Here is a 14,665-nt window from a genome sequence, read left to right as displayed (position 1 = left end):
CAATCTATTAATAGTGGGTAGTTCTATTTTCTCCAGACTTGCTTGCTGACATTTTGTTATTGACTGTTCTTTTGAAATCAGAGAGCAGGTAGCTACCTTTTAAGGTAGCATGTAAATACTTTATTTGGAGTTAAATTGTGTTCTAGTGAAATTTGTAGATCATACTAAGTATTCATGGTGGCAAAAAAAATCCAATATGATCTTGAAGAATTCCCAAAAGATCTGGTTAAACAATTGTCAACCAAATTGCAAATGTTCAGTTTAAATAAACGTAAAGTTATGCATGGTGGACAAAAAACATGTAGCTTCAATATATACAGAAACGGGGGAAAAGGTCTTGAGGTTATATGATGGATATCTGAAGTTGTGAAAAATGTGAATTCTGTGCTAGAAAATATTAGGAAAGGGATAGAAAACTGCCAACACTTGTAATGGTCTGTACAAGGGAACTAGAAAACTGTACTGTCATGGAGGCTGTATTTGAAAAAAAAATATAAAATGGAGAACAGGACAGCTAAAAGATCATGGTTTTTGAACAACTTTCTTATAAGAAAAGGCTGAAATGTTTGGGATGCATTAGCATAGAACAAAGAGAACCGGGAGCAGGAGAATGATTGAAATACATAGAATCATGAATGGCAAGGAGAAAGGGAATTTCTCTCTGGGCCAGGGTTCATTCAATGAAATTGATCAAAAGGAGATTTATCACAGATAAAATAATGTGCTTTATGCAGCACCATTTGCCTGTAAAACAAGTCACAAAAGTCGCCTTGTGGTCGGATGGGCAGCAAACAAATCTAATAAATAAACTGTGCTGATATTAACTTGGAAGTATTTAAAAGGGGGTTGGATAAATTTATAGAAAACTGGTCTACTGATGGCTATTAATTTTGAGATTCAGTGGGAGTGAGCTGAGAATCTCTCCAAATACCAGTTGCAGAGAATAGCAGCAGGAGTGGGGTATGTCTCGACCTCCTATTTGTGAATCCCACGAAGGTAACTCCCTGGTCTTTGTAAGGAGCAAAATGGGGAATAAAATAGGCCTTAGTAAGATCTGTTATGGTTATTTTTATTTATAGAGCTTATTAACAAAACATGTTTGTTGCTGTCAAACTAGAAAAGGGTGTTCAGGAAGAAATATATTAGTTACAAAATATGGACATTAATAAAATCAAAAATAAAATAGAGCGGGGTTAGGTCAAGTAGTATACCATATTAGACACCCCAAATTTAATGTCCAGATAGGCAGGTGTGTAGGATGTAAAGTTTGAGCTGTCACTGAAATCTAATTTACTTTGATCTGTGTTTCTCAACCTTGGCAATTTTAGAATGCATGTTAAAAGTCACAAGAATGCATGTCAAAGTCTGTTAAAGGGCCAGTCAAGAGCAGGAAGATTTCCCTTCTTAGTCAATGTCAAAAGAAGAGCTTTTGGGCTCTTTTTGCCTTTTTTTCTGTCACAGGAGAAAATCCTCCTGCATCTCAGAAGTCTGGAATTGGTGATCCAGGAAATAATAAGTGCAAGTAGCAGAAGCTACAAGCAAATTAGAATGTTGACTTATTTTTGTGTGTGTGAGAGAGAAAATTATCTGAGTTATAATGCTTTTATTATCTGTTGTTCTATTTTGTTCTACCTACATATTTCCCCCTTCTTTGTCCCTGACTGGAGGAATCACCGAGTAAAACGCAGCAGATTTCAATTATTTCATTGAATTATTTCAATTATTCAATTATTTCATTCCCTTTCTTGTTTTGGTTACCTCCTGTATAGTTCTTTTCCTTTATATTGCTAATGATCCTAGCATTGGTTATCCACTCAGTCCCTCATTCTCATATACCCAGCACACACATTCCCAACTCTTACCATTCATTTAGCCACAGAAGAGAGGGGGGGGGGATTTGCTATTTTTCTTCTCCTAAGTAAACCAGCACAGAAAAGGACATTTTTTGAAAGCAAGTGGATGTAGTTTTCCTACGAGTTGTGAAAATATCCAGGAATATTGTGCTTAGAGGATCTAGAGATCTTTCTGAGACCAGGGGACAAAATCCATAAATTATTGTGTTTACATTTGCAAATAGGCCCCATTCTGTAATAATTGTTTGTTCTATACTGATCTTTAATTGAAATAAGCTTTGACTGACTAATAATTGGCAGTATAAAAAATCAAAATATTCAACTACACTGACCTTTCCCTTTCCATTAATGAGTTATGATCAAAATGTACCCTATTTTACCACACACTATTCTAAAGTGCATGAGATAGCTTATGATTTTTCCTCATAAGTTTTAGCTTCCCCCAATTTTCCTCAGATATACTGCTTTAACTGTACTAGCAACTTCCCATAAGATAAATTCAGCATCTACTGATTTTTCTTCTCACACCAATTAATCCAAGCCACCCACTTTGGGAGAATATAAATGTTACACTCAATACCAATAAGAACAGCAAAAATAAAATTCACTTCTGCATAGTTAGCTACCATCTAGTGAATTTGACCTTATGAGAGCTTTATTTTGCATTACGACCAATTTTCTTGAAGACAGAAACATGCAGTCAGTTTGAAATACTATCAATGAACATGTCTTTTTTTTTTTAGATAAAGCCTAAAAAGTCTCTTGATTTTTCCCACTCATAGAAAAATATGTATTTGTATACCCAGAAAAAAAGTCAGTAATTGATGTATGCTTACATCATTGCAAACATTTATGTACAATAGACTAAAGCCGGAATCTCTTCTTTGGACGTGCACAAGTTTACAACAGTGGTTTGTGACTGACCTGATTATTTGTTGCATACTTTTAGTAGAAACAAGCCCAATTTTCTTTGGAGTTGGTCCTCTGCTCCATTTGTCAATATACAAGAGCCATAAGTTAAAGCTAGTTACAGAACACAGAAAAAGATTCAAGAAGGGCCATCTTGATTTTTTTTAAAAGGGTTGTGAAACAGATCACCAGTACAGATGTCAACAGTATATGGCAGAAGTAGAGAGATGACCTCAGTTATGAATCTGAATGGCCTTGTAGTTCTTTTAGATGTTTAGACTTCCCATAATACTTCACATGAGTTTCCACATAAGTTAATATCTTGGTTATTAGATACCGGACATCAGGATCACTCTGGTCATTTTCTTTGATATTATATAAGTGCTGTAGCCCATTCTCTTCTATTAACATTGCACAGTATTTGGCAGCTAAGGAGAAATAAGACTGTTAGTTAACATCTTCAACATAAACATGACAGTGGTAAAATATGAGGGTATGTCAGAAACACTGCATGCTGCAACATAATCAACTTTGTTTTCAATATCACTAAAACTGCAAGTCATGTTGATTTACAATTCCAGTCAAGGTTTAGATATAAGGCAAATACACTTCAGTGATTTGGAAATATCTGTCAGATTCACATATGTCTTTCCTCCATTGCTCTAATTCTTCATTTGTATGCAAGCTGCCCAACTTCAAAATCATTCTGGGCAGCTTTCACAAAGTTCAAAGAAAAAATATTCTATTTAAAAAAGAACCTATTCAATCTCCGGGGTGGTGGGCATATGTATATTTCTATATCAACTCCTCAGTTAAAAGGACAATCAACACCTTGAAATACAACCAGAAGCTGATTGGCAACCAGTATAACTCAGGTAGCAGGATTGTTAAATTTGACATTATTGTAATTACAAATTGATGCAACAGTTCCACCTTCAGTTTAAAAAGTTAAACACCAAGCTTTGAAAAATGGAAGTTTTAAGGCTTAATGAAGGATACCTACGGGTTTTGCAGCAGACATGCAGAATAGCCCACGCAGCCCAGATCTGTACTCCAGGTAATGTAAAGCAGTCAAGCAATGGGTAAAATGGCTTGAGGGACCTGAGAATTAAAGAGTATTTTGCAAATTTATCAGTCATAAAAAATAAATGTAAACAGATATTATTAATTGATTTTGTGCTATCAGGCACTTGTATCCTGGTAAGTTCTTAAATCGTGAAATCAATGAAGCCACAATACAACAATCTTTTGCATTTCTAAGGTATTTTGTGATTACCTATCAGTGCAGTATGTTGATGGAGGCAGTCTGGGCTTCTACGATCCTGAATTAGTACAGTTAATGGCAGGATCTGCATAAATGCTTCACCCATTAAATCAGCTATATGAAGAATATAAAATATTGAGCCGGTGTTGTAATATTAATGGAGGAAAAAGGAATAAAAAGCTCAACAGGTGGTTCTTCCTCTGCACCATAGGGAGCCCAAGGAGAGAGAATCTTAAAAAATGGCTCATATCAGCATCCACTTACTTCTCTTTTATCACACCCTATATTTCTGAAATTGTATATAAGTATTGCACTGCTACCCAAATTAGTAGGACATAATGCTAATCTGAGTTTACCAACCAACTAGCTTCTAAGAAGAAATCTTGCTTGATATTAAAGATGTCACAGAAAGCAGAGGAAGAGGAAGCACCTGTACTAAGGAGTTAAGGGCACTCAAATTTGCAGGCTTATTTCTAATGAGTTGAACATGAGCAATAATCTCCAGCACTTTGACTGCACTTGGCTTTATAGATGTACACAAATGTGACCTTTAATTTGATCTAGTAAAAATCTAGAATCTATGTTGTTCATGAGACGCAGATCAATAAATACACAAGTGAATTAAAGCTTTCTGTTTTACATCTTGTTCTCAGTGTATTTGATGTTCATTGTTTTAATGATGTTTAATTAACAGAATATTTTTAATATTCATGTGGGTGGGAAGTTTGCATATGCCAAGAAAGGAATCCACCGGCACGCGAGCAGACAGCGTACAAGGATGCAAGCAGTAAGTACAGAATTGTTGTTCAAGATTTAACATTGTACCTATAAGCTGGCAGTGCCACCATCTTGCATTCTGGTGTTGGCCACTTCAAAAGGGTTGAATGCTGTTAACAGAGAATACAAGTTTAAATACTTCAGGCAACCTTGAAAATGCTCAAGAGAGTTACAGTACTGAATTCACTATACCAGCTTTTCAATAAGGGATCTTCTCAGCTTTTGACTCAATGTCCAGGCTTCTTCACCTCTGGATATCAAATTGGCCATAATCCCAGCTGCAAAATAGCTGACTTCTATCTCAGCACTGTTCAGAAGTTCACTGACATGATCCACGAAGTCCTTCTGCATTAGCCTGGGATGCAGCTCTCTCACCTCCGCCACATTGTTCTTATTAGGATAGAGAAAAAAAACACAACTTTGAAAACAAGATTTTGAAATCGAATGCTAGCATTTGATAATTTACTTATATAGGTAGTCCTTGTTTAGTGACCCCCAACTCAGACATTAAGCAAAGTGGACACTAAGCAAAACCCTGACTGTGCTTAGGATCTTACCTCAGCTTTCATTTGTTTTACAGACCTGCAAAGGTCATAAATGTGAGGATGGGTTGCAAAGTCACTTTTTCCTCACTGCCACAACTGTTGCTGTATGAGGCAGATGAGGACTACTTGCATTTTTATGAAATTATTTTTTGTATGCCGCACCTGATTTTGATCTTACCAGGAGGCCAAGAGCTTTGTGTTGTATAGATGAATCAGAAGAAAAAATCTGTAAAGAAAAAAAAACCAACTAAATGCATATTGTGTTCTATCTATCATCTCATGTAGTGTCCTATCAGAGCTGCCTTGTTTACCTCTAAAACTCTCAAGAAAAGATCCAGTCCTTTGTGGTCCATAAAGTGTGCACACATAGTTGGAGCTTCATCTGTGAGATTCCAAAGCGCACGAAGTGTAAAATGGAAAGTCACATCTAATTCAGTCTGATTTGTTTTTTGTTCAATTATTTCAAGCAGTTTCTATAAAGGAAAAGGATAGCACTACAAATAGTATAATATAAAAATATGGAAAGTACAAATCCCTTGTCCTTTGAACCATTATACACGGGAGACATAGAGGACTCACCCCAACAACAATGTAGAATTCTGCAGAAAGTTGTGCTGCTTGCTCATCTGAAAGCTAAAAACAAAGCAGACTTTTAAAGTAATACCCTGGAGAGCTAATGAAAATACTGGATTAAAAAATAAAGCCACATACCTTAAGTCCCAGGATAGAGATTACATTAACTGCAATTCTTTGTACATGTTGATTCTCCTGATTACAAAGCCACTGAACCACAAATTTGGCAGCCACAAACCTACAATTTAAAAATATTTTATTTTTTCATCACATCCAACAATTTTTAAGCAACTACTTATCTACAAAAAAAAATTGTTTTCTATTATATTTAGAAGTGCAACGCTCTTTTGGTATTATTGTTTGAGGTGGGATGTCTTACAAATCTAGTTAATAAAATACTAAATTTTAATATACACACCATATTTTCTAAGAATTATGTATAACCCCAGAATATGATATGCAAAACACTTTGTTCTGATAGGTATTTTATTTAAACTGAGCTGAATTAGGTTCAAAATAGGCTTTAAATTTTTTATCTTAAGAAGACATTGCTAAATAGGCATACCTAATATGTTCTACTAAGAATTAACTTTAGAGGTTCAGTTCAAAGCAATGATCTAATCCCTGAATCAGACAGTTGATTTGGACTTAATTAGCAAATTGAACACTTGTAAATCAATCTAACAATTCCATAGCCTTTTACTCATTTCTTTTTTCAGAATAAATTGAATTAATGATCTGGTGCACACAAGTTTTACTATTTATAGATGCCAATAATTATAATGCATGCATAGAAAATTTAACCCCTGAACAACAGTTCCTCTATCAAATCTATGCTAAGGGACTTTTAAAATTTTGTCCAGAATGAACCATTATAGAAAAAATTCATCAGTAATGCTTTACTGATACAGTATTTGTTTCAATCTGCTATCTATGGCCTAATACGGGAGATCTGATTATAAATACAATGTTTATACAAAGTATAAATAGCTTTTCTATGTGGCACTTCAAGTGTATGGAAATTAGGCCTCGTAAATACAACAACCACTTAATCCAGATTTTTAGTATTCCAATGATACATATTCAGAAGACCAAGTTTTGGGGAGATGTCTCACAAAGTTCCACAAAACACAGTTTTAGTTTATTGGCATCACATCTAAATTGAATTTAAATTGAAATGGAATGAGCATTAGAACAGAGAATCTACTCAACATTGTCAGTCTTTTCATTACAAAAAGAGATTAATAAACAATGAACATACGTGCTTGAAAAAGCAGAGATCTGAATTTTAATTTGGTGATGGGATGTACAGTATGTAAGAAGATAGCTTAATGTTATTGCATAAAAAGGAAAACCTCTTTCATCCAGATTAAGGCTTCACTTTCAGTTGACTGTTTGTACTGTGAAACATTCAAAGAAGAATGTCACTCGCCTATTAAATGGAACATCTTGGAGAATCCTGACACTAGATAATGAAAGAAGGCAATTCTTCTGGAGCTGTGTGGAAAGAAGAAAAAAAGAGAGTTCAATATTATGAAAATGTGATATTCAGAACTTGAATTATTAATTGTTCATAAAATGGTCAATTAAGACGTGTATGCTTTTAGTGCTTTGAATCTTAAAGGAAGGGGAATTATTACTAAATAAAATAACTTAATGCTTTTGAATAGCATATCAAACAACTTCTACAACTGGGAGTGTGTAAATCCAGCTCAGCAGAAGCAACAGGTAGGCCACAGAATCCTATGCGGCATATTGATGAATGAAAAGCACAAGCAAAAGCTTTGCATTTTTCTCCCAGGGAAAGAAAAGATCGATGTAAGTGAAAAAAATCCAATGTATGTCCGCTGTGTCTGGCAATGAAACAGGACCTCCAGGGGTCTGTTTTTCCTCTCAGTAAAGTAATTCAAAATCAGCTGCACCAAGCACATAGTAGGAGTGATTTGTGCAAACTTGTGTGTGTGTGTTTGTACAGGATATCCTACTCTATATCCTTACCTGCCGTTGTTCAGGAAATGTTTCCATGGCTTTAAGGAGCAGCTGAATTACACTGGAGAGCAGACGAACAGGCACTCCTGCTGCTAGGCCTTGCCTAGTTAAATTAAGGACACAAGCACTAGCAGTCAACTGTACTGCCAAATCCAAAGGGTGATTCTTCATCCCAACAATCACAAGCTACAAGATGAAAAGAGACAGTAACGAGAACTTTAATACATTATGTAGTTTTCTAAGAAAAAAAAAATCGAAGGACACAAACCTATTTGTATCTTTACATTTTAAATGATACATACTGAATATGGTCAAACTTCAACAATTGGCAAGCAATTATTTCTTTCAAATTAAACTCCCTCACCTTTAAAATTTCAGGCTTTGTAATTTTCATAAAACAGGTTTGCAGAAAAAGATGAAAGAAGGCCTCCTTCACAAATGTTGGCCTTTCATTGTAGCGTTTCAGAGCTTCTAAAACCTGCATTTCATTTTCTCCTCCTGATACCTTTCAATACATGAAGATTTCATTCCTTTAGTGTAACTCTGAACAGAATAATTTTAGTAGTTAGAATGAGTCTTGCAACAATAAAGTTGGAAGGCAAACACCTAATCCTAAGTAATACTTTAAGCCAGTATTAAGTATTATTACTTTAAGCCAACCTTTTGGGCACCAGGGATCGGTTCCATAGAGAGAGGTTTTTCCGGGACCGGCGGGGGCATGGTTTCACATTCTGCCCGCATGGCCTAGTTTTTTGGCATGCGGTGACCCAGTACCATGTCCATGGATCATGGGTTGGGGACCCCTGCTTTATAGCACAAAATCACTTTTGTTACTCTTCTCCATTCCGCTAGGCTGAAATAGTTAAGCTGTACTGAATTACGAGTTAATCAGCAAGGCTGACAAGAAACTGTCTTTAGACAAAAATGATCTAAAGATTCTGCGATATACAGTATATTACTTTCCAACCAAATCTATGGCTTACTTAGCTATTGCTTTTATTAAAAGTGAACCTGGGTCAGCCTGTTACATTGTGGAGGAACTTCAGGGATGGCCCAGCGTTTGTATGATGACGTAAAAATCAAACTTTGGGTTTTGTTAATATTAAATCAGATCTTTTTTCAGTTGACGGGAGGAAAATAATTTTTCCGCTAGCAACAGCTTTATCTGTTGGTTTGAGAACAATAGGCAAAAGTCATACATCTTTTGTGTTAGTACAAGAAAGCTGTTAGTTATTTAGTTACTTTCTTTAAACTTAAAATATATATATATAACCATTTTTAAGACCGAAACCTTAGTAGTATCAACGTTATTAGTTCTATGCTGCAAATAAATTAACTAGAGCTACAGTTACGTTTTCAAATCATGCAATCTTCTGGTTTTATCAATTATCACTCTAACTGCAGTGCATTTCAATGGTCCCAACCTTCAAGCTTCCCTGTCCTGAAAGGAACGCTGTGAATCCAGCTGCTGTACCTAACAAACCTATAAAGTGCATTCGCGGCCGCTGCCTGACAAACGCTTCTACGGCTTCATCAGTAATAGATTTGTTCCCTGAAATGTCCAATGATACAAGATTAGGCAGAATGTCTTTTTGCCTTAGCAAACAAAAGGCAATCTCGGATCCAGAATGCTGATTGTCTGAGATATCAAGGTGAACCAGATACTTTAGTTCTCTGATGACATCTAAGAATTTTGTGGTAGGCATTTTCAAACATTTCAAACTGTACATAGTTAGAGATTTCAGATGATTCCTGCAGGCGAGGAGTGCAGATATGTTTGTAACAGAAGTGTTGGATATATTCAAGCTTTCTAATCTTGGCAGGGTAGCAACGTCTGCTAGATGTTCATCCCCGAACAACACATTTGTAATACTCAAAGACCGAAGACCGGGAAACTGACTAAAGAATCTTTCATACGAATTTGTAGGAAAAAGAGTTAAAGAGTCCAGGACAAGGTACTGGAGATTGTTCTGGATCCATTTATTGCTTCCCAAGCCACTCACAACATCTGCAATGGTAACAGTTTCATTCATTCCTGCAGCATCAAGCTGTACTAGTTTATGATGGCAAAAGGCCTTCTTGAAGGATTGGGCTGAGATTTTCGCTTTGCGGATGCAAGCTTGCTTCAAACGAATTTGGTTGCCTTGGAAAATGCCCACTGTACCATCATTTAACAACTCTGGCAGTAAAGGGGAAAAAAAGATATATATCAGACCAAGTAAAGTTCTGAAATCAGTCCAACTGTTTCCTATTTGCATATTAATGATAAAATTTTCCACAATTTATACTTGACTCCTGATAATGCATATGTGTCACTTCCTTGGCAGCACTACAGAAGTAGTTAACTACTGCCTTCTTCCAGAATATTTTTTGCAACTTCACAGGTTAAACCAACAGCATTGAAATTCCCAAGCGGTTGCCCATCTAAGCACTAACTATAACCAAACATATTCAGTTTCCAAAATCAGCCAGGATTAGCTAAGAACTGCCAGCTGGTAAAGCTCTACTAATAAATGATACCTGTATTTTCAAAGTAGTCCAAACTGACCTCTAGTTATGATGAAAATTGGGACTGGATTGCCATTGTTAAGCAGTGCATAACTATACATGCTACTGAATCATGGACTATTTTCCTGAATCCTTCAGAGCCCCAACAGGTGAAATAAACAGAATTAAGAGTTCTAATTTATGAGTAATCCCATATTCAGAACCCTGCTTTGTTAACATTCTGTCTCTTCGGGCCCAGAAATTTCTTACCTTGATAAGCCATTATTTGCAGCAATCGATCAGCTACTTCTTGTGGAAGCCTTTGAGATTCTTTGAAGTACAGTGATCCATCAGGCTTTTCCGTACAGAATTTTGCCAGATCAGCAACCAAGACATTCAAGCAGATGTCAACTAGAGAATATGGAGAAGCTTCTGCCTGCAATCATGACATCAATCAGAAAATAATGTTCCAAGGATTGATTACACTGCCAAGTTGTGTTTGTATTACCCTAAGGCAAGATGTTCAAATAGACCTGATATATTTAAGAACTATCCAGCTTCAATAGGAACATATACCTACAGGTGGTCTTTGTTTAATGACAGCTTATTCAGCAACTGCTTAAAGTTGTGACAACGCTGAATTAGGAATTGAGCTTGTAGTTGTATCCACTGCAACTTTTACTGCCAATTTCTGACAAGCAAGGTCAATGGGAAGCTGGAAGGTCACAAAAAAGGCAATCACATGACTGCAGAATGCTGTGACCATGCCATTTTTGCCTAATGTTAGCAGCAGTTGGGACTGCTGGAACTGCCATCATAAGTTAGTAGAATCATGTGACATTACACTTTATGACTGCATCATTTTGTGACAAAATTCCCTGTCCCTATTTCCGTTGGTAAGCAAGAACTGCTTGTAATTTGTTTGTATTTATATCAGTGTAACTGTCTGTGTCTCTTGGCTCAGTTTATTTGTCCATTTATTCATTATATTTGCAAGCTGCCCATTTATGGTTTGAAACGCAGATATCTCTGCCGAAAGAGCTTATATGAAATATTAGTAGAATCTCAAAAATATTCTGTGAGTTTAAAAGGCCTCCAAGCTAGTATAAATTTAATGAAATTAAATTAACTGTACCACAGTACTAACGAAATCAGTATAGTATCGTGACTCAAATACCATCTGGAAGAGCTGTGTTTTGAGCAACAAAATTATGTGTTAATTCATTGCCTTTTCTCCACATTTTTCAGGCAGAAGTTTTAAATTTTCGTCCCTCCCCAGCCTCCCTTCTTGGCTTCCCTGGCTTTTCCCTAATCACGCTCTCTTCTCCTCCCGTCCCTCCTCTCTCGCTTCTCGATCGGACTTTTAAAGCCGCCTCCCGCTCCGCTCACCTGCACAGCCGGACAGTTTCCACAAACGGGGAGGGGGGCTCGTTGGCGGACCTGCAGGAAGCGAACCATCGCAAACAGCCGGCATCCACTCTCCCCTCGACCCCCAAACCGGAAAGCGGAAGGAGATGAAAAAAAAAAAAACCGGAAGCGGCCTGAGTGGAACAACCTTTTAGCCGCCAGAACTAGGGAGCGGCCGCCTTATTCGGTTACCGAGGGAAAGGATGTTTCGCTGACCAGGGAGGCGGAGTCGAGTGTCGAGCGACGGATGGACGAGAATTGGTTCTCGCAGAAAGCCGGAAAGGCTGCCATTCGTTTTGTTGAAGGGGGTAGTGCAGGGGTTCCCAAACTTGGCAACTTTAAGACTTGTGGACGTCAACTCCTAAAATTCTGGGAGTTGAAGTCCACAAGTCTTCAAGTTGCCAAATTTGGAGACCTCTGGTGTAGTGTGGAAACAAACATTCGCTTTTTGTGTTGTATTTTCTAAGGTGGGTTTAGGCCGAGAGGAAATAGATATCTTTCTTGGTTAGAATTACTTCGTGCGTTTTTTTTTTTCTTTTAAGATGCAGGAACGATTTTAATAAGGGTTGTTGTTGTTTTTTGCACGTGTCTGGATGCAGGAAAACAAGCAGAGCCTGACCTAGTTAAAACGTAGATGAGAGCTTATCAGAAATACCAAGGATATGGAATGTAGGATAGAACAAGAAGTCAAAACACTGCCGAATAAAGGCAAGAAAACTGAATGGACGCGTCCATGTGAAGCAGGGGTCTCCAAATTCTGCAACTTTAAGACTTGTGGACTTCAACTCCCAGAATTCTCCAGCCGGCATAGCATAAATTTGGAGACGTCTGATGTGAAGACTTCAAGAATTAATTCAGATTATAGGGGGGAACCACTAGGAAGTTCCAAGCTGTAAACTAGACTAGGGAGTTGAAAAACATCCTGGAGGGAGGCAATGTCAACATACTTCCATATTATCAAGTAAACGGACACGTTCAAACATTACCAGGAGGGAAACTAAACCTGAACAAGAGGTTCTACTAGTTTGAGTAAAACTAGTTTCCCAGGTGTGCACAATTCCCTGAAACTTGAAGTACCCACCAGGCTAGAGTCTCGCATTATGTTAAGACAGATGTCTCCAAACTTGGCAACTTTATGCTGCATAAACAGTTGCTATGCTGGCTGGGGAATTCTGGGAGTTGAAGTCCACAAGTCTTCAAAGTTGCCAAGTTTGGGGATCCCTGTGTTAAGAGATGGCTGGCAAGTTTGTGGTTCGGTGTTTTGTGTCGATGCAGCCAGAGTGCCAGGAATATATGCATTCTCAGTAAGAAAGCATAATGGCTTCATTTCCACATATTGAGGTGACGAAGCTGTGTTGCTTAATCCAAACTTCTGTGATGGCCAATTTAAAATTAAGTAAAACTGAAATGAGACTTTATTATCACTTCCGTTTCTTTTTAGCACATTCCTGAACATGCCAATTTTGGAGTCCTGTTGTATTCTATCATACCTATTTATTATATTTATATTATTTATTTAGTCAAGCATGCATTTAGATAACATATAAGTATAAACAAGATTATTAATTCATGAAATGGATACAAATAAAAAGGAAACATTAGGACAGGGACGGTAGCTGCGCTTATGCATTTCAATGGTCCCAACCTTCAAGCTTCCCTGCCCTTACAGACCTCTTAGAAATGGGGTGAGGTCGACAGGTTAAAGTTTTTGGGGTTTGGGGAAGAGACCATAGAGTCGGGTAGTGTATTCCAGACATTGACCACTCTGTTGCTGAACTTTTATTTCCTGCAATTGAGTTTAGATTTATGGCCTAAATCAGGAATTTGATGTTGCATTTGGATAAGGTAGACTTTTGACATTCTTTCAAGTTCAGATGTAGCTTGAATTCACCAAAGGGAATAAATAAGAATTTTTTTAAAAAAAATCAATAAACATGTTGGGGCACAGAAGAAGACCAGTAGAGGCAGACATTGTCATTATACCATTTGCTTTTTAAAATTCTAATTAAAATGGCTCTACTCAGCCATTTTTATTTCTCTTCAATGAGTCTATGAATATCATTTTGAAGATCGATGATAAAAATTAAATTACCATACCCGGTTTGAATTTCAGAAGACAACTCCCTAAGAACTCTTTCAAAATCTTGTGCCCATTCTATCCAAATTCTTGGAGCCAGATCATAATTGTGTGTGTAAGAATAGTATAAAAATACAGCTTAATTATTCCTGGGATTCATTCAGTCACATGGGTTTTTAGAAATATAGCTAGTAAAGATAGAGTATTGCATACCATATTCGAGATTAAAATCAGAATGAAAGAAATGAGATTTAATATATTGATATATTATGTAGCTAGGCTTTTTTTCCTTTTAAGAGTTTTTTTATCCCAGAAATATGGGATACACAGGAGGTTTATGAATGGAAGGATCATCTGGATCCACATTTAAGGCAGGGCAAATTATAAGATTAAACACTTGTTGGGAAGCAAGCATTCTTTTTGGTTTTTATGTCATTTATAAAAAAAAACAGGATAGGAGCCATAATTCACACATAAACCCATCTCAGAAGTTACATTTCTTTTATTCTGAGGGGCCTTCTCCCAAATAATTGAAATTCAAGACTGTAGGCTTAAGATACAATTTTATGCAAATGTTCTAAGATCTTTCACTGAGCTTAAAATGTATTTCTGAAAATCATATACATAAAATCACATAATTTCTCAGAGACAGAAACTATTGTCATTTCTCTTGTAACCAGATTAGCTCCCGCTATGATATAGCATCAGCCATTGTGCAGCTTCCTCACACCTCTACTAGGTGAAGCACATTATAGTGCACTTCTTTGGAAGTAAGCCTCAGCCA

At 36.8% G+C, this 14,665-nt stretch overlaps 1 protein-coding gene across 1 annotated transcript; it reads right to left on the bottom strand.

Annotated features, from left to right (window-relative positions):
* Positions 1–2,490: 2,490 nt before the first annotated feature.
* LOC113411025 (protein zyg-11 homolog B-like) lies at positions 2,491–12,011 on the bottom strand. Its single transcript, XM_026665881.2, has 14 exons — positions 11,787–12,011; positions 10,668–10,833; positions 9,335–10,089; positions 8,275–8,415; positions 7,920–8,096; positions 7,354–7,418; positions 6,060–6,159; positions 5,928–5,981; positions 5,660–5,821; positions 5,527–5,574; positions 4,996–5,193; positions 4,852–4,913; positions 3,766–3,863; positions 2,491–3,190 (listed from the first exon to the last, which is right to left on the bottom strand). Exons 1-14 carry the CDS (start codon positions 11,853–11,855, stop codon positions 3,000–3,002), a joined length of 2,286 nt encoding a protein of 761 aa, XP_026521666.1. The 5' UTR covers positions 11,856–12,011; the 3' UTR covers positions 2,491–2,999.
* Positions 12,012–14,665: the final 2,654 nt, after the last annotated feature.

The sequence above is a fragment of the Notechis scutatus genome, chromosome 3 (genome assembly GCF_049901735.1).
Source record: "Notechis scutatus isolate UNSWTSFEM ecotype Mainland chromosome 3, rNotScu1.2, whole genome shotgun sequence".
NCBI classification, from domain to species: domain Eukaryota; kingdom Metazoa; phylum Chordata; class Lepidosauria; order Squamata; family Elapidae; genus Notechis; species Notechis scutatus.
The sequence above is the reverse complement of the archived record's forward strand: the minus strand, read 5'-3'. Positions and strand labels throughout refer to the sequence as shown.

Excerpts from the sequence above, each read along its gene's own strand:
- LOC113411025 (XM_026665881.2), bottom strand. The coding sequence starts at position 11,855 with ATGGTTCGCTTCCTGCAGGTCCGCCAACGAGCCCCCCTCCCCGTTTGT. Across the intron at positions 10,834-11,786 it reads GAAACTGTCCGGCTGTGCAG|GCAGAAGCTTCTCCATATTC; the intron begins GTGAGCGGAGCG and ends TCATGATTGCAG. Across the intron at positions 4,914-4,995 it reads GATCCCTTATTGAAAAGCTG|CATTCAACCCTTTTGAAGTG; the intron begins GTATAGTGAATT and ends CTCTGTTAACAG.